Here is a 19,078-nt window from a genome sequence, read left to right on the forward strand (position 1 = left end):
AAAAAAAAAAAAAAAAAAAAAAAAAAAAAAAAATGAAGCAAAAAAAAAGAAAATCAATCTGAAAATCTCATTAAGCTTATTAAACTCCAGGGTGGAGACTTTAATTGTACTTTTAGAATAAGATTAATTAGGGAAGGAGGAAACAGACTTCTGTCAAAACCATGATCAGAGAGGTTTTTCTATTGTAGTGATAAATATTATTTATCAGAAAGACTTTCTGACTGAAGGAAATTATTCCAATCCAAGGTCTTTCTACCTGACCCTCACCTGATTTTTAATTTTGTGGAGAGATAGCCTGTGGTTTTAGAAGCCAAAAATCAAAGTGTTTTCTTGTTGGATGATTCTGACCCTTGTTGCCATCTTCTTGACCCATGAGGAGATTTGAATGTAGATTACTGGGACCAACAACAAGACTTATGTCTAAGGTTGTCCGATAACCTACATGGACCAAGCAACACAGTAGAGAAGAGCTTCAGTAAGCAGGGAGATTAACAATTAATTCTTGATGACTCTGTTTGCACCTCATTCCATCCTGCTTCTTATCTTCACTGCTAACATTAGCTCTTTTGCTCTCTTACTTCTTACCCTGGCCTTTGGAATTTTCCGTCTTCATGTTTCTCATCTTAGGATCTCTACTGAATTTCTCTGGCCCTTCACTCTGACCGAGCAGTCTCTTAAGGATCCTCACGGTTGAACCCAACCTCCACCCCCTGTGCAGACTCTGTGGTGATGGTTCCCTGAGGAGGAACCACTATTCTTCTCATGCCTGCTCTCTTCTCTTCCTTCCCATTGCCTCTCTGTAATCTTTTTAAGACTGGATTGCTCACCTCCCTGGTTTTAGGTGCTCTCCATGCCAATCCACCTTTCACTTCACTGTTACTGCATTCATGGTTCCTCTTATCCTCATCTTTCAAATCTAAATCTCTCTGCCCAGCTTCCAAGGCCTTTGTCTGACCTCTTCAGCTTTCTTGTCTTTCTTCCCAGTATGCAATTTCAGTCAAGCCAATTACATTGTTTCCATCCTTGCAAGGTTATCTATAAGATTAAGGTCACATCCCATCTTCTTGAAGTTTACCGTGCTAGACTGCTATCAACTTACAAGAAGCACAAGGCTGCTGCTTCCTTTTTTTTTTCTTTTTCTTTTTGGAGGCTGGCTTGTACAGGGATCCGAACCCTTGACCGTGGTGTTACAAAGCTGCACTTTAACCAACTGAGCTAACCAGCCAGCCCCTCTAGGCTTCTTGGATCATAAAAGGTTTTGTCATGTACAAATCTTTTAATTCTTCTATTAACACTTTAAGAATGATCTTTGATTTCTCTTTCTCCTTTACACCTCACACTACATTAATAGCAAGTCTTGTGGACTTTACTTTCAACATGTATTCTAAAATTTAGCACTTCTTAAGTCTTCCACTAACTAATACTGATCTAAGACACCATTCTCCCTAACCTGGTCCACTACAGCTTTCTAACTGACCTTCTTACTTCCACGCTCGCTATGCCACGGTCCCACAGCACACAGCAGCCAGAGTAATTTTAGTAAACTGTGAGTCATGTACTGTTCAGACCCTTCTCCTCCCTGGCTTTCTCCAGTGGCTTTCTCTCAAACCTAGAACAAAAGTCTAGATTTCTTAGCACGGCTGGTAAAGTCCACAGGATGTTCTGCAACGATGGAAATGTTCCATAATCTGTGGTGTTTAATTCAGTGGCCATTAGCCACACATGCTTACCAAGTACTTGAAATGTGGCTAGTGCGACTGAAGAACTGAATTTTGAATTTTAATTAACTTGATTTAAATTTAACTAGTTACGTGTGGTTAATGGCTCCATACTGGATGTTGCCGATCTAGCCCTTGGACTGACTCACCTCTCTGGAGAATATCACAGACTAGGTGGCTTAAATAACAAACATTTATTTCTCACAGTTCTAGAAGCTGGAAGTCTGAGATCTGGGTGTGAGCATGGCCAGTTTCTTGGTGAAGGCTCTTGTCCTGGTTCATAGACAGCTGCTTTCTGGCTACATGCTCACATGGGGAGAGCAGAGAAAGAAAGAAAGCTCTCCCCTGTGCTTCTTATAAGGGCACTAATCGCACTATGAGGGCTCCGCCTTCAAAGCCTAATTACCTCCCAAAGGCCCACCTCCTAATACCATCACACGGAGGATTAGGGTGTCAACATATGAATTGGGGGGCAGGGGGAGTGCAGGGGAGGCACACACATTCAGTCCACAGCAGTCACTCTATGTAAATAGCTCCCCACGCCACCCCATTCCACATGGACTCTTCTATGTAGTTTATCATGGCCTGAAATCACATTACCCATTTTTTCACCTTGTTTATCATCTGCCTTCTCTACCTTCTACAGAAGCACAGATACAGAGTAGGTGGGAAATCGGCTTCAGGCAGGGCTGAATTTCTCTAGGTGACTCTCAACAAAGGGAGATAGCGAGGGAGTTGAGGGTGTTTACAAGAGAGTAATGGAATAATGGCGATGATGGAAAAGTGGAATCTGAAAACCTAAAATGGGTGAGATACAGTGAAAAGAGGGTCAGCTTATTGGTTTAATGGATTTTATGTTCTGGTGAGGTTGAAATATTATTGGAATAGAAGTGCTAAAGGGAATTAAACGTAAAGATACCAGGCGGCAGTCACAGAGTGGGAAGCTTGAAAGGCAGATTCTGGAGAGAGTGGAATCCTTATGCAGACAAAATTCTCTTCTAGAAATGGGTGGCTGATGTGGAAGAGGGTAGAATGTGAGATCATAGAAAGAGAAAAGTTTAAGGATGCATGAAGTCAGGGTATTTGGAAGAGTCATCTGCATCGTGTGAAAATCAGCAAGGATCATGACAAAATTAGAGAGAGCTTGGCTGTACCACCATGGAGAGGGAGGGACCTACTTGGGGTTATAGGTGACTGCTGGTGACAGCTGTGGGTGGAAGAGCCTGACAGCAAGGTCTGTAAAGCTATGAGTTTTAGGGGAGGTGTGAGTAGGTGTCAGAGTAAGAAGTGAAGGGCATGTCAGAGTGGAAGTTGAGGATAGGTAGAATTTTTCTAAAGAGGGAACTCTGGGGGATGGAGTGGAGGGTAATGACCTTGGAGGAGGCTGGGTGATGGGTTGTTTCAGCAGGTGTCAGACCTGTATGGGGACAAAACTGTGAGAGAGAAAGGTGCCCTGCAGCCTTGTTCTTCTCCTGGAGACTGAATCATTGAGAAGAGGGGTTTGACGGATTCTTTTCTAAGGTCTCCAAGTCACCTCGTTCTGATACAACTGAGAGTGTTAAAGGTGGGGGAAGGGGTCTTCTCAAAGGCACACAGAACTCTGGTGCCTCTTTTCATTCCCCTGATGTCTAGGTGGAGGGCAAGGGGCATTCCTGGGAGCCCAGGGTGTTCTGGGTTCTTTTCCTTATGTCTGACCTCAGTCCTTCATTCTGTGGTCATAGCTACTTCCAGACCTGAGGAAAACATGCACATCGGAAATTATGCTATGGGGGCCATTTAGGAACAGGCAACAATTACATGTTTCATTTCTAGATAAATGAAGCACCCTCTGAGAGCCCAGAGACTTCTTGTCTCCTGTCCACCTACTGCCAAACAGCTCCTCCCTGCTCAGGCCCTCTCGGGGTCATCGTGGACAACTTCTGTTTTTCTGGCTTGTTTTACTCCATGGATGATGGTTATCTATGGATGAGCACACAGGAAGGAATTGGAGTGACATTTGAGTTGAGAATGGTGAGTTTAGTTGAGAGGGTTGGCTGGATTTAAAATATGGGCATCAAGAGAGATTGTCCAAAGGGCAGATGGATATATTGGTCTGGAGTTCAGAAGAGAGATGTCTGGATTGGACTCAGATTTGGGAGTTATCAGTTGGTTGATGAAATACTAAGAATAGGTAAGATCTATCCTAGTAAAGACCCAGCCAGAGGGACCGTGGAGAGTGAAAAGGGCTGAGGGCTGAAAGTAGAATGCTGGGGAAGACCAGCGCTTGAAGGACGGATGGAAGAGGAAGAGACAGCCAAGAGGACCAGAGAGGAACTGTTATAGCAGCAGGAGGGAAACCAAAAGAGAGTGAGATTTAAGGAGGGAGCAAGGGGTCCTTCCTCCTAGGAAGGTAAAGATCTGAGCACTCGTGTTTAATGCTCTTGATTTCAAATTCAGATCTAAGGGGCCACTATTACACAAAATTAGAGAGCTACAAAAGTGGGTAGTCACAGGACAGAAGCTCATAGGAAGCCTGCTAGAGAGTGAAGACGGGGTGAGATTGAAAGATGGTCCCAGGGCTGTCCTACTATAACTCATCGAGATATGTTATGAAGATTTAAATGAAATGGATAATTTTTTGGCAAAATACAAGTTAGCAAATCTGACTCAAGCCAACTTAAGAAAAAAAAAGAATAAAAAATGGGAAAAATGTTTTCGAATTTTATTTTTATTAGGTACTAGATTTAGATATTATTGGCAGTTTTGTTTTCAAACATTCAGAGAGGGGATTAATTCTGGGTTCTAAAAACTGTTTCACAAGAAAACAAAAACAAAAACAAAAAGAAAACAATACCACCCATGGACATTTTCCAAGAATATTTTCTAAAACTTGGCATATCCTTAAAAATATAATCTGACCAAGAACACAAAAGTAGCACTTACAGAACAATCTCCCTTATATGTATGTAGATGTAAAAATAATAAAGCATTGGCATCGAAAACCCAGAACTTTATTAAAAGAAAATCCCCATGACCAAGTAAAACTTGTTCCAGGAATGTAAAAAGAGCTTAATATTAGGATATCTATTAATATGATCCATCAGATAAAGAGGCCAAAGGACAAAAACATCACATGATTGCCTGGATACTTACCAAAAAGTCATCTGAAACAATTCCACATCCATTCATGATGGAAATACTCAGTAAGCTAGGAGCATTACCTATCTTTAACACAAGAAAGCCTGTCTCAGTTTAATTTTGAACATGAGTGGGAAGTCTAGAATTTGTGTAGAGGGGGGTCTTAGGGAATGATTTAGTTGGAAATGGATTTGTCTTGAAGTTTTTTTCCACAAAATTATTCTCAGAGTGAATACTACTTGCAGTGGCTCCCGGAGTGGCTGGTGGTATACAGGAGAGCTAAGGCCACCCCAGCACCAAAACTGTACAATATTACACTTACAGTAAATCATTAGTGGCACTTAAAGTAAGTCAGGTACTAGCCTGTGCATTCATTAATATTTACCATATTTTGAGAGTTCTAATGCAATAAGCCCATTCTTATCACCCCACTCCCCATCCCAGAAAAAAGCGAGAATTATAGTTACAGAGGCAAAATTATTATTGTAGATATTATGTTAATCTGATAATAATAGCTACCATTTACTTACTATATGCCAGACACTGTGTTAAGCACTTAACATACACTAATTAATTTAACTCTAATGACAATGCTGCAGAGGGCATTAATATGCTCACTTTACAGGAAGGACAGAAGGTTTCCAGAAGTGAAGGACAGGGAAGCTTGCTGAATGGCATCGCAAAGAGGCCCAGTGGGATCTGAACACGACTGTGTCTGACTCCAGAGCCTGTGCTCTGAACCAGTGAGCAACGACAGGAATCTAAAAGATCTTAGATTACAATATTAATATAAAAATAAATTTCCTATGTGCCAACTATCACCAGACAGAAAATATAAAAAGGAGGTTCATTATAGTAACTCAGAATATGAAATACCCAGTGCTATGTTCTTAATGTTTATGTGCCCCCCACATTCATTTGTTGAAACCTGGTATTAAGAGGTGGGGCCTTTAGGAATTGATTAGCTTATGAGGCTGGAACTCTCATGAATGGGATTAGTGCCCTTATAAAAGAGGCCCCAGAGAGCTGCCTTGTCATTCCACCACGTGAGGACACAGCTAGAAGGCATCATCTACAAACTAGGAAAGGGGCCCTAACCAGACTTCTAATCTGCTGGTGCCTTGATCCTGGGCTTCCCAAATCCAGAGCTGTGAGAAATACATTTCTGCTGTTTATAAACCCAGTTTGTGGTATTTTGTTATAGCAGCCCAGATGGTTTAAGACACCCAGGAAATAGATAACAGACAACTGGGCAGGAAATATTTGAAGAAAATTCCCAAGCATTTATGAGAGGCATGAAAGATGATCCAATAAATAAAGAGATGTACTATGTACCTGGATGAGAAATCTCATTATTGTAAAGATTACGATAAAATGATCTTAAAAATTTCATGAAATTACTTTCAAATTATTATTTTTATAAATTGATAGAAAAACAAAAAGGTGAGTACAGATAAATAAATAAAACTCATGAGGGTACTCATGTTATTAATTATCAAAGTCTGCTAAAAAGCTACAATAATTAAAATATTACAATAGTAATGCAAAAGTACAGTACAATAACACATGCAAAAATAAAGTTTCAAAGCACTAGAGTATAACAGATGACTTTAAAAGAGAACCTTGTACATATTACCATTTATTATAATAAGTGTAACATTTCAAATCAGTGAAAAAAGAATAAATTATTCAACAAATGGTTTAAAAAATACTGATTAATCATTTGGGAACAAATTATATTTCTTCTATGCCACATCATGACATAAATTCCAGATGGATTAAAGTGATAAAATTAAAAAGTATATATTAAAAATCTAGAGAAAAATACAAGTTAATATTTTCTGCTCTCCGAGTGTGGAAGACCTTTCTAAATGTAAATAAAAAGAAGAAATTTGAGACATTTAACGCCATAAAAAGGATATCTTCTAGGTTAAAAATTTAATAAACAAAACTGAAAAACAAATTTCAACCTGGGAATACTGCTAGCAATGTGTATGAGAGATTATTGTTTCAATATTTATAAAGAATTTTTAAAAAACAATAGGAAGTGGATGAACATTATTAAAATGGACAAGACATGAATGGACACTTCAAAAAAGAAAATATAAATAATAGAAAGTATGAAAAATAACCCTCTTAGTGAATAAATGTAATTAAAACAATAATAAAATTCAATATTTTTGTCCTTAAAATTTGCTGATTTAAAAGACAACAATACTACAACTCAACAAAAACCCAAACAACCCAGTTGAAAAATGAGCAAAGGCCTCGAATAGACATATCCCTAAAGAAGATATACAAATGGTTTATAAGCCCAAGAAAAGGTGTTCAACATCACTAAGTGTTGAGAAAATGCAAATAAAAAGCACGATGAAATACCACCACATACCCATTAGGATTAAAAAACACAGAAAATAACAAGTGTTGGAGTGGACGTACAGAAACTGCAACCCTTGTGCTTTACTGGTGGGAATCTAAAATGATGCAGCCACCATGGAAAGGGGTATGGCAATTCCTCAGAAAATTAAACATAACATTACTATATTATCTAGCAATTCCACTTCTGTTTGTACACACAAAATTAATGAAATCAGGATCTTGAGCAGCTATTTGTGCACCCATGTTTATAACAGCATTACCCACATAGCCAAAAGATAAAAGCAAACCAAGTGTTCCCTGACACATGAACAGATAAACAAAATGTGGTATATACATACAATAGGCTATCATTCAGCCTTAAAAAAGAAGGCAATTCTGATGCATTCCACAACATGAATGAACCTTAAAGATATTACGCTAAGTGAAATAAGTCAGTCACAAAAGGAAAAAATATTATACAATTCCTCTTGAGTGAGGTACCTAGAGTAGTCAAATTCATAGAGACAGAAAGTAGAATGGTGGCTGCCAGGGACTGGAGAAGAGAGATGGGGAATTAGTGTTGAATGAGTACAGAGTTTCAGCTGGGGATGATGAAAAGTTCTGGAGATGAATGATAGTTATGGTCGCACAACATTGTGAATATACTTAATGCCACCAAACTATACACTTAAAAATGGTTAAAATGGTAAATTTTATGTTATGCATATTGTACCACAGTAAAATAAAAAACCTAGGGAGCTGGGTTTTGATGCCTAGGTAAAGGGGAATCTGGAAAAGAAAGAGAGAATGAACTAGAAACAAAATTCTCATCAACTCAGGTTAATGATAAAGAAAACTTAGCCTAGACTCGAGGGGGACAAAAATAAATAAATAAATAAGGTATTTCTCTTGGAATTCATAATCATGGACCTGTCTTCACAGAGATTTGAGGCTCAAATTTACACAACAAAAATTGGTCTGGGGATCCCCTAACTGAAAGAGCAACAAAATTTGGTTCTCAGCCAATGATGTCCTGGTGGACTTGACAAAAGCAAACAGTGTGGAGTGGGATATGTTATTGGAGGACCTAATATTATAAACATGTCCATTCTCTCCAATTAGAGTACAGATTCAATGCATTCTCAGTCAAAGTCCTAGGAGGTGTTTCTGTGGAAATTGATCAGGTGATTCTAAAATGAATGAGGAAAGGAAATGCAGCGAGCCAAAAATAACCAAAAATCAGTTCTGGAAAGGAAGTGCAAAGCTTCAGGGCTTAGTCTATCAGATATTAAGACCTTTTAAGTAAAACTATTACATTTAAGACAGTCCCATATTGGTACAAGGACAGACAAAGAGACCAGTGGGCAAGAATAGAAACCTCCACATATACAGTCAAATTATTTATGGCAAAGACAGCGGTGCAGTTAAAAAGAATCTTGACCTCTACCTAGCACCATATCAAAAAAAGCAACTCCAAATGGATTGTAGATCTGCCTGTGCAAGGTAAAATAATAACACTTCTAGGAAACAATGCAGAAGAGTACCTACATGACTGTGGGGTAGGCAAAGATTATGTAAGTAGGACACAAAAAGCACAGCCATAAGGGGAAAATTAATAAATCGGATTATATTAAATTAATAATTTATGTTATTAAGAGAAAAAGGTAAGCCTTTTTTCAGTGTAGGAGAGGATATTTGCAGTGTACTTTTCTTTCAAAGTTCTTGTATCCAGAATATGTGAAGAACTCCTATAAATTAATAACAAAACAACAACAAAACAGATAACCCAAAAGAAAAATGGACAGAAGACTTGAAAACCTCTTCACAAAAGAATATGTCAAATGCCAATAAATATATTAAAAAAACTAAACTCAGTCTTTGGGAAAATGAAAGTTAAAGCCACATTGTGATAGCAGCAATCGCATTTGGGATGGCTAAAATCACAAAGACAGACAATGCCAAGTGTTGGTAGCATCAGGAGCAGACTGAACTCTTATACGCTGCTGGTGGGAGTGTCAACTGTTACAGCCACTTTGGAAAGTTGACAATATCTATTCAAGCTGAACATATGTATGCCCTACAATGCAGCAAGGCTACTCCTTGTATATGCCCAGCAGAAGTGCTTCATATGTGCCACAAAGGATATGTACAAGAATGTTCACAGCAGTGCTGCTGACAGCAGCTAAAAACAAGAAACAGTCCACATGTCCATCATCACTTGAGTGGGTAAATAAATTGTGTGCTATTCATACAGTGGAATGCTATACAGCAACGAAAATGAAAACTATTGCTACACGCACTGGCACAGATGAATCTCACAACATAATGTTGAGTGAAAGAAGCCAGGAATGAAAGGGTACATACTATATGATCCCGACTACCAAAAGTTCAAAAACAAGCAAATGTAACTTATATTGTTAGGAGTGAGGACACTGTATACCTTTGTTAGGGTAGTGACTAGAAGGAGGTATAAGGGAGATTTGGGGGTGCCAGTAACGTTCTATTTCGTGATTTATATGGTGGTTGCACACAAAATGAGAGTTTATTTTTTTGAAAATTCATAAAGCTGTAATCTTATAATATATGTACTTTTGGGGATGATGTTATATTTCAATAAAAAGTTTACCAAAAAAATAAAAATAAAAGACTACGACATAACTTTTCTTGAAGTCACTGTGATAATGAGAATAAAATACCTTAGAAATTTTTATGCACAGACCTAGTAATCCTCTTTCTCATAAAACTAAATATGTACAAATGTTTATGCATCAGGATGTACATTTTAATATTTTTTAAATGTGTGAAAGCTTGGAAAGAACCTAAATATGAAATCAGAAGAGGACAGATGAAATAGATAAGGTAGGACAATGTAATGAAATGTTATACCATTTTTATATGCTGGTGGTCTATGGTTTATTTTCTTAGGTATTCAAAGTAGCTGAGATAAAATCTCACTGTTGTCAATAGCATAACTGCAAGTCCAAAGAGAGGAAAACTCAGTTATACTATTGGAATGTCAGTGTGATTATTTAAATTATTCAAGCTGACATTTGGGCTTGGCTAGAGGTAGAAGTCTTCCAATTTGAAGCAAGAAGAGAAAATTCATAGTGCTTTATGCTTATATGTGCTTACAGCATATTAGATGTTTAATATATTCTTAGGTCTTACAACCATACTTATTGGATGTTAGCATCCTTATTCTGGAGACACAGAAGCTGAGGCTTGGAGACATTAGGTAACTTGCCCGTGATCATAGAGGTGGCAATTGATAAGAAGAGATTTGAATTCTTGTCTCTTTGACCTCAAAGCCTATAATTTCTCCATATCCTCAAAATGTGACCTCGGTTCATGTAAGTGATGGATAGAGCATCCATACCAGTCCTTCACATTAGACTCTAGCAATGTTTCTATGTTGTCCATAAGTCAGTAGGAGAAAAGGCATTCTTTGAAATAAGGCATAATAAAATATGAAATTTTTCTTGTTATTCAATGGTCTCTGGTCAAGCACTTAGAAACTAAGTCTGTGGTCTTTCTGGAATAGTTAGTGGAAAGATAGAGGGGTGAAGAACATCCAGTAGTTTTCAAACTTTTTCAACTCAACTAATTTCATGAAAAAGAAAAATCATGATTACATTAAACTACATTACTACCTGTGTTTACAGAATTTTTTTCTGAGGAAATTGCACTGGGATATCCAAAGTCCAAGACAGAGTTCCTAAAGGTATTGCCAGTAACTATCTGTGTGATCTCAGGCAGGTCATTGTCCCTCTGTGGGCCTCAATTTCCTCAAGAGAGAGGGAAAATACATACTAAAATAACCTTTGAAGCTATAGACCCTTTATGGATCAGATATAAGCTATGAATCCTTTCCCCAGATCATGCACATACGAATGCACACATACAACTTTAAATGCTGGTTCTGGTCGTTCAGAGATTTCCCCATTTGTGGGCCTCCAAAGAACATATTAACCCTTGATTAAAAACCACCCGAAATATGTGATAATGGGATCAAAGTCATGTTTACAAAAAGAGCCCTTATCTTTTAGAGATGCAACCTGATATATTTATGGTGAAATTATTTGATGTTTGGAGTTTGTCTTAAAATGATTTGGTGTGTGTAGGGAGGGGTCGTGGCAGTTGGGTGATATATAAAACAATACTGCCTATGAATTGATAATTAGTGAAGCTGGTGATTAGGCCCATCATAGTTCTTTACACCATTTTCTCTACTTTGGTATATATAAAATTTTCTATAATAAAATAAATGTACACAATAAAAATGACCCATAATTTTAAGAAATACCTGGGATAGATGATCCCTCATGTTTCCAATTCTAACATTCTATGATTCAGCATTTCAATGAACGTGCAAAACAAATGGACTTCTGGAAACATTTTATGTGCTTAGGGCATTGGATCATCATTCCTCTCCTCATGGACCTTCTGGACTAAAGGGTCTGTCGTGGCCCCATTTTCCAAATGATCCTGTGATTTTCCATTTAATTTACTTCTGTAAATATACTTTTAGGGGAAAGTAACAAAACCAAAGGCAAAGAAATTGGACAAGGTTTGGTCATTAATCATCTCACATGATAATGTGGCTCAATTTATTTTCAAAGATTTAAGATGAGAAGACCCAACAATGTTGCAAATGATGTTTAGAGGGGTGCAAAATACTTAGGACATCAGGTGCAAATGGGAGGATGTAAAACAGTGTACAAACATGAGAGACAGTCCCATGTGGTTGAGAGCTTGGGCGCCAGAGCCATGCTGCCTGGGTCCCTGTCCTGCCTGTGACACCCAAGTAGCTACATGATCTTGGGTAAGCCACTTAGCCTTTCTAAGCTTCTATTTCTATATCCATAAAATGGAAATAACAATAGAATGTTCTGTTGAGATTAAGGTTGTGCCTGACTTATGGTAAGATGCTCCCTATTCTTTCAATTATGAAAATATAAAAACAGATTGAAAAAATGCAAGATATAGATCAAAATGCTATCAGTAGTTGCCTCTGGATCATGAACCAATGGGTGATTTTTTTTTTCTTTAATTTTGTCTGGGCTTTTCAAATAGTGACAAAGAGCATTTGCCACGCTTATAATTACAGAAAAAAAGTTTTTTAAAAAAGTAATTTTAGGGCCGGACCGGTGGCGCACTGCTACAGTGCGCCGCTTGGGAAGCGCGGCGGCGCTCCCGCCGAGGGTTCGGATCCCACATACAGACCGGCCACTCACTGGCTGAGCGAGGTGCGGGAGCAAAACCAAGGGTTGTGATCCCGTTGCCAGTCCCGGTCTGGTGCGGGCGCGACACTGAGGGTTGTGATCCGTTGCCAGTCATGAAAAAAGACAAAAAGAAAAAAAAAAAAAGTAATTTAAAAAGTTTCCTTGAGGGCCGGCCCGGTGGCACACTGCTACAGTGCGCCGCTTGGGAAGCGCGGCGGTGCTCCAGTAATTTAAAAAGTTTCCTTGAGGGCCGGCCTGGTGGCACACTGCTACAGTGTGCCGCTTGGGAAGCGCGGCGGTGCTCCCGCCGAGGGTTCGGATCCCACATACAGACCGGCCGCTCACTGGCTGAGCGAGGTGCGGGAGCAACACCGAGGGTTGCGATCCCGTTGCCGGTCCCGGCCCGGTACGGGCGCGACACTGAGGGTTGCGATCCATTGCCGGTCACGAAAAAAGACAAAAAGAAAAAAAAAAAAAAGTTTCCTTGAGAAAGTTTAATGCACACAGAGGCCTAAACCATGTTTGTCCCATGAGGTATTTAAAATTTTTAAAAATTAATATTAATTTTAATTGAAAAATCATAATTAAATTACATTTATGGAGTACAAAATAATGTTTTGATATATATCTACATATACAATGTGGAATGATTAAATCAAGCTAATTATATCCATCACCTCACAACATTTTTTGTGGTGATACATTTGGAATTTACTCTCTTGACTATTTTGAAATATACATATTTTGACAAACAAAACCATTTTACAAGAGAGTAAGACAGAATGATTACTACTGTCTTGTTCACACTTTCCTCACCAGGCTCCCATCTTCAGGGTGAAAAGTCCCCATAAATGCCAATGAGCTATGAAATGTGGCCTTCTTGGTACAGAATGAATAAAGCCTCACTCTGCCTCTGTTTCATGCTATCCTGATCCTTACCACATGTTCCTCCACATCAGCAGTTTAGCCTTTTTTGAGGGGCATGGATCCCTTTGAGAACATCATAAGTGCTATACTAAGAAAAATCCACATTCAGGCACACTATTTTGCATTCATTTTCCTGGGGTTCGTGGATCTCAGCGATGAAGAACACCAAAGCCATCACAGAAAATTAAAGAAGGTATGAACACATATCAGGTGTGTAGAACACTCTAAGAAAAACTAACTTACACAAATCTGAAACCATAAGCCATATAAATTGGTGGATAATTATAGGCATTACATAGGAGGTTTTTGCTTTGCTAAATAATTTACATTACGACATCTATAAATAGCAAACCCATACAGTGTGTTTGAACCATGCTGCTGTTTACCCAAATGCTAAGACTTTCCAGAACACACCTACTGCAGAGCAACATACTTAATTCAAAAAGTTGAATGCCAGTCTCACTCTTGAATTTAGCTACATTCATTTACAGCTTTCTAGATCGCCTTTATAATGGCCACTAACCATATCTCTTCGGGGACTGATGGCCAGTGGTGAATGATGATGACACCCAGAAACTTCCCAATGGAGGAGAGGTAGTGCATGTGTGTGGGATGTGAGCCTGCTTTGGAGTGGATTCTGAGGCAAAGTGGATTCCATCTCCTTATCTCAGGAAGGATAGGGATACACATTCATTGATGAGTCCCTACACTATACCAGGATGGACATTAGGTCATCTCATGTATTCCTCACAATGATTCTAGAAGGTGGGGACTTTTGTTCCCATTTCCAACTGAGTTCTAGAAAAGTTGATACCCATGCCCGAGGTCACACAGCCAGTAATGAACATAAAAATATAAAATAAAAAAAACCTCAAAGCTTTCTGTCCTAGACTACCATCACTGATGGAAACTTCAGGAGGCTGGGACATGTTCAATGCCCATCACACCAAATCCCCAGAGCCACTTGGCTGTGATTTTGATGCTGCTGATTTTGTCAATGGCTTCCAGGGACGTGTGTGAGGGGAGACAGGATCGCACTTTTCCTTACCCATCTGATCTGCCCTTCAAACTGGCATCCCTCTTTCCTTTGTTAATATCCAGGGACTGCCTCACATTCCAAAAACGCCCGGGGAACTCACAAAGAAATCTGTATAAAAAGCCAGGAGCCCTGCACTTAAAAGAAACCATATGACTACAAACTCCTTCTTACGATTTTCACTCCCGGCTAGTTGCCATTTGGCATCACACTGCTAGCAGCCACATTTTACTTGATCGTCCTCCAAGATTTCCAAACAAGTGCCTGACACCCACGAGAGTTTCAGAGGAAGTGTAACAGTGACAGTGGGGTTGGTTTTGTGTGTATGTATTAGTGTAACTCTCATAAAAGCAGGTGTAAGTTCTTAGAGTATTAACTTCCACAAGAGGAACGTCAACTTTCCCGCGAATGCAGAATTTCCCTTTGCCTAGCTTTTTTTTTTTTTTTTTTAACGATTGGTATCTGAAGTTAGGGATGAGCCCTTGCTAAGCAAAACGTCTCTGAGACCCTTGCGATACTGACACCCCCTGCTGACCCAGTGTCCAGGCTTTTCTGAAGGAGTATCCTTCCATGCCTCAGCCTTCAAAAATCGCCCGTTATCTACACGCACTTTGGGCACAAGCAGGTCCAAATCACAGAACGACCGAGCCATCCCCCCACCCACCCGCAAGAAATCGATCTCTGAACCCAGAGTCAACGTGAACCGCGTGTGCCCGCCGGGTGGAAGCAGCCCAGCGCGAAGGCTCGGTGCAGTGGAGACGTGTTGCAGCACCGTCAGCTACGAGTCCTCTCGGACGTGGAAGTCTCGAGGGGGAGACCGTCCTTGAACCCCGACCGAACTAGGGACACGTCTCAGCCCCGGCGCCAGCGCCAGAAAGGAGGAGAGGAAGGCGGACAGAGAGAGGGAGACAAGAGTGCGTTTGTGTTCTCTGGGGCACGTGTGCGTGGTACCTTGGATTCCTGGCTGCTGGTGGATGCAGGCGAGGGTGGCTGCTCGGCGCTCGCCGCCTCCTTGGGCAGCCCGTCCACGCCGTCCTCGCGGGCGCCGCTCGGAGGGATCATCGTGGCGGCGCGGGAACGGTGTTGGGGCTCCGGAGGAACAGCGAGGCTGCCTTCCTCCGGCGCGCCCTGCCCGCGGCACGCTAGGTCGCTCAGCTTCAGGTCCCGGGGACTCCCATCCTCGCCAGGCGCCGACGTGCCCTCCTCCGGCCTCGCCCCCGCCCCCGCCCCGGGCCCTGCCCACCTCCCGGGCACTTCCGCGGGCGGGGGAGAGCGAGGCTCCGGGGCGGAGCTGCGCGGCCAACGCTGCGAGTAGTGAGGGCAGACAGCAGGGCAGCGCCCAGGAGAGCTCTGCCGGCGGGAGACCGGGCTGGGCGCGCACCCGCACCCGCGCCCGCGCCCGGTCGGGGTGATCCTTTAGGTGGGATAGGGGACATTTAGACCAAGGCGCGAATGAATAGAAAACCCGTGAATGATACAGCCGGGAGAGTCCACCTGCAACAACTCCCACATGCCTCATCCCAAGAAGTAGGGACTCAGAGAATCGCGACTTAGCTAAGATATTTATAGGATTCGGTGACAGACAACAGGGACCAGCGCGGGGTCCCCTGACTCTGGGCACTGCAGTTTCTCCCATTCAGCTTTGATCTAAAGCAGAGAGAGAATGCAATGCGTGCATGGACACCTGTTCCTTGTTTTGTTACACCTGTTCCTTGTTTGTTTCGTGTGCTAAGCCCTCACTTTTTACCTTATTTAATCCTCACAGCTACTCTATGGGGCCAGGTCCTACCAATTCCATTTTATAGATTAGCAAACTGAGATTTCATGGAGGCTAAATAATTTGCTTTAGGTCACTAAACTGTAAATGGTGGAACTGGAATTCGAACCCATTTTGGCTTCAAAATCTATGTTTTTTGGACCGTGGAGCCTCAAATAAAGGCCAGGTCTTAGTAGCTGAAAACCAATTGTATATGACAGTATAAGGAGCTCAGGACTCTTCACAGAGGGGCAGACCAGAGGAGTGTCTTATTAAATCTTTTGGAAACATAGAGATAGCCCCAATGGATAAAGGTACAGAAGGGCCTGGTTTCCTTAGAAGACACAACCTCAGTGTGCAGGGAAAGGAAACAACCTAAATGTTTAAAAACCTTTTTCCCCCGATTAATACAGAAGTCCCTACTTAATTTTCTAATAGAGAATTAAAAACATATGTTTAGATTTTCTTATTAACTGTAAATGTTTGCAAGACCAGTTCATGGGTGTGCAACCTGTGCTGTCACACAAGGCCCTGCCCATGGTTTAATGATCTGATGTCATCTTGAAACTCTTTAAAAGAATTTTTAACAAGTAGCTGCATTTTCACTTTGCACTAGACCCTGAAAATTATCTGTCTGGTCCTGCATGCTTGCCTTAGCTCATGTCCTTTGGAAAAAACTTACTACTCTTTTTGTCCCAGACACCAACTGAAAGCTCCTGTTCTAAGTGTCAGCCTCTTATTTGGCATTTGACTCTGAGTGCTCCAAATTCCTTAGTGACTCTCAGCCTCTCATTTGACCAGGCCAGATTAGCTAGCCCAAATGGCCACAGCTTTTTCCTCCCCCAAAGGCAATTCCCGATTGCTCGATAGAGACGTAATTCTAACAGCCAAAGTCACAGCAATAGCAACCAGAGCATACAGTGACAGGAACCACACATCTTTATCAAACATCTATTTTGTACCAGATATTGTGCTAGAAAATAATCATACAGCAGAGTGAAAACATAGATTACATCTGTTCTCCTGGAACTTGAGACCGGTAAGAGAGACAGAGATTAATCAAATCATACACACACACACACACACACACACACACACACACACCACACACACGCACACACATTTGTAATAAACTATGATAAGGACAAGTTCAGGACTCTAATGAGTATGTACAGATGTGAAGGCCAGAGAAGGGTTTTCTCAGAAAGTAAAACTCCCGGGGTCTACTGGCAATTCCAGTTTTGGTAAGCAGCATGTTGTGGCTTAAGACAAGGAATTTTTCATGTTTGGATTTTATTTTTTTAAGAGTTGAAGCTGTCACAATACATTTTAGTAGATGTTTAGCTCTAAAGCTTAGTAGCAGTATTAACTAATAGAAGAGCTTTAAATATTGTCCCTTGAATAAAATTATAAAGAAGACAGTACCTTCTTCCCTGTCATCTCCACCCTTGTCCCAGTTCTTAGTCTGGTAAATAAAAGCTACCTTTCCTAGGAAATTGTGGAATTACCTCTGGTTTCCCAAACTAAATTGAGCCTTTGTTCATGGGTCTCTTTCAAGTAAATCCTTTACATCCCATCTTTTGTTATCTAGCTAACTTCTTTTATTCTTCAAAACACATCTCCAAGCATTTATTATTCTTGAAATCTCCTTCATTGACCCATTTATCTTATTTAGATTCCCAAATCAATGCCATGATCCCATGGCATCCTCCCCTAAGTAATTAATGACAAAGTTGTCTATCCTTCCACTGGGCTATGAACTCCACTACAGCAGGGATGATGTTGTGTTTATCTGTTTCTCCAGCCACTGGCACAATATTTGTTAACAAGATGGTAAATAGAGGTTATAGCCCCTATAGCCCCTGAACTCTAAGACAGTCTAGGTTTTAGTTACTCCAAGTGTTCTCCACACACTGAATGGAGAAAGATCTTGGATGTTTCTAGAAAACAGTGGGATTTAAAATCAAACAGCTCCTTAATGTTGAGGATTTTGTCTTTATTGGCTTAAAAGAGCATCTAAAACTGTGAGTCATGGCTGTCTGTGAAGGTGGGGGGCTCGCTGATGTGCATGTACATAAGGGATCTTCAAAAGGGAAATTAGGTTCACAGCTCATTTCTGGAACCAGGAGTCGAGGTGGACAAAATGCTGCTTTGTCTGAGTCTGTGGGCAGAGGGCTACTGGAAGAAATGGAAATAACTATATCTCAAGCTTGGGTCACAGGCACTATTCTTTTTGGACACAGATAACCATGTCTGAGTCTAATTCCTGGAGTGATGAGACTCCTCCCACGCTGTCACGAAAGCCAGACCCGGACCTGGTAGTGAAATAACATTGAAATATTGATGGCAATGCCTGGAGGACAGTGGAGAGGACTGATAGTCTACATGTACTGGGACTGGGTGGATGGTAGATCAGCAAAGTGATTCTCAGAGGACACCTGATGAAGCACTGGTGTCCTTGAGCAGAAGTGTACCTTTTCATGGCCCCGTGTGAGATACCTCCTCAGACTCTCAGGAGTACCGGATGAGACCTCACAGAAGACTGGAGGTCTTGTATTAGAAGCTGTGGTGACATTTTAGCTACGGCTTTCAAGATGATCTCATTTCTACTGCAGGCTCTCAGGTTCTTGGGGGCAGGGGGGAAACACTTGCAAGTAATTATTCTAAGTTTCAAGTCTGTAGCAGGACCTTGTGATTTTTGTAGATTCTCTTCATGGTCCATTTCACTCTGGTTGCTGGGTAAATATCAAGCCAGCAGAAGTGTGAGGTGTACAGAAAATTTTCTCCCCAAACTTTAACTGGAAGCTCCCACTCCTGGTTCATTTACTCATCCATTAATTTTTAGAGACAGCAAAGCTCTCCTTCTGATTACATGCAACTGCCTTTCACAGTAGACACTGCTGAGCAGTAGAGTGTGTAATGCTTTCTACCCTCTCCCATCGCT

At 40.8% G+C, this 19,078-nt stretch overlaps 1 protein-coding gene across 1 annotated transcript in view; it reads right to left on the reverse strand.

Moving 5' to 3' along the window:
* The window catches only part of LOC103608784 (SH3 and cysteine-rich domain-containing protein-like), a gene marked incomplete at its 3' end in the record, with an annotated part of 62,931 nt that extends 47,491 nt beyond the window's left edge, over window positions 1-15,440 (reverse strand). Inside the window, exon 1 of the mRNA XM_008593182.1 lies at window positions 15,330-15,440. Coding sequence (XP_008591404.1) covers window positions 15,330-15,440 — 111 coding nt within the window. The remainder of the gene's footprint in view (window positions 1-15,329) is intronic.
* Between the last annotated feature and the right edge of the window lie 3,638 nt (window positions 15,441-19,078).

This window comes from Galeopterus variegatus, unplaced genomic scaffold, assembly GCF_000696425.1.
Source record: "Galeopterus variegatus unplaced genomic scaffold, G_variegatus-3.0.2 Scaffold8849, whole genome shotgun sequence".
Taxonomy (NCBI): domain Eukaryota; kingdom Metazoa; phylum Chordata; class Mammalia; order Dermoptera; family Cynocephalidae; genus Galeopterus; species Galeopterus variegatus.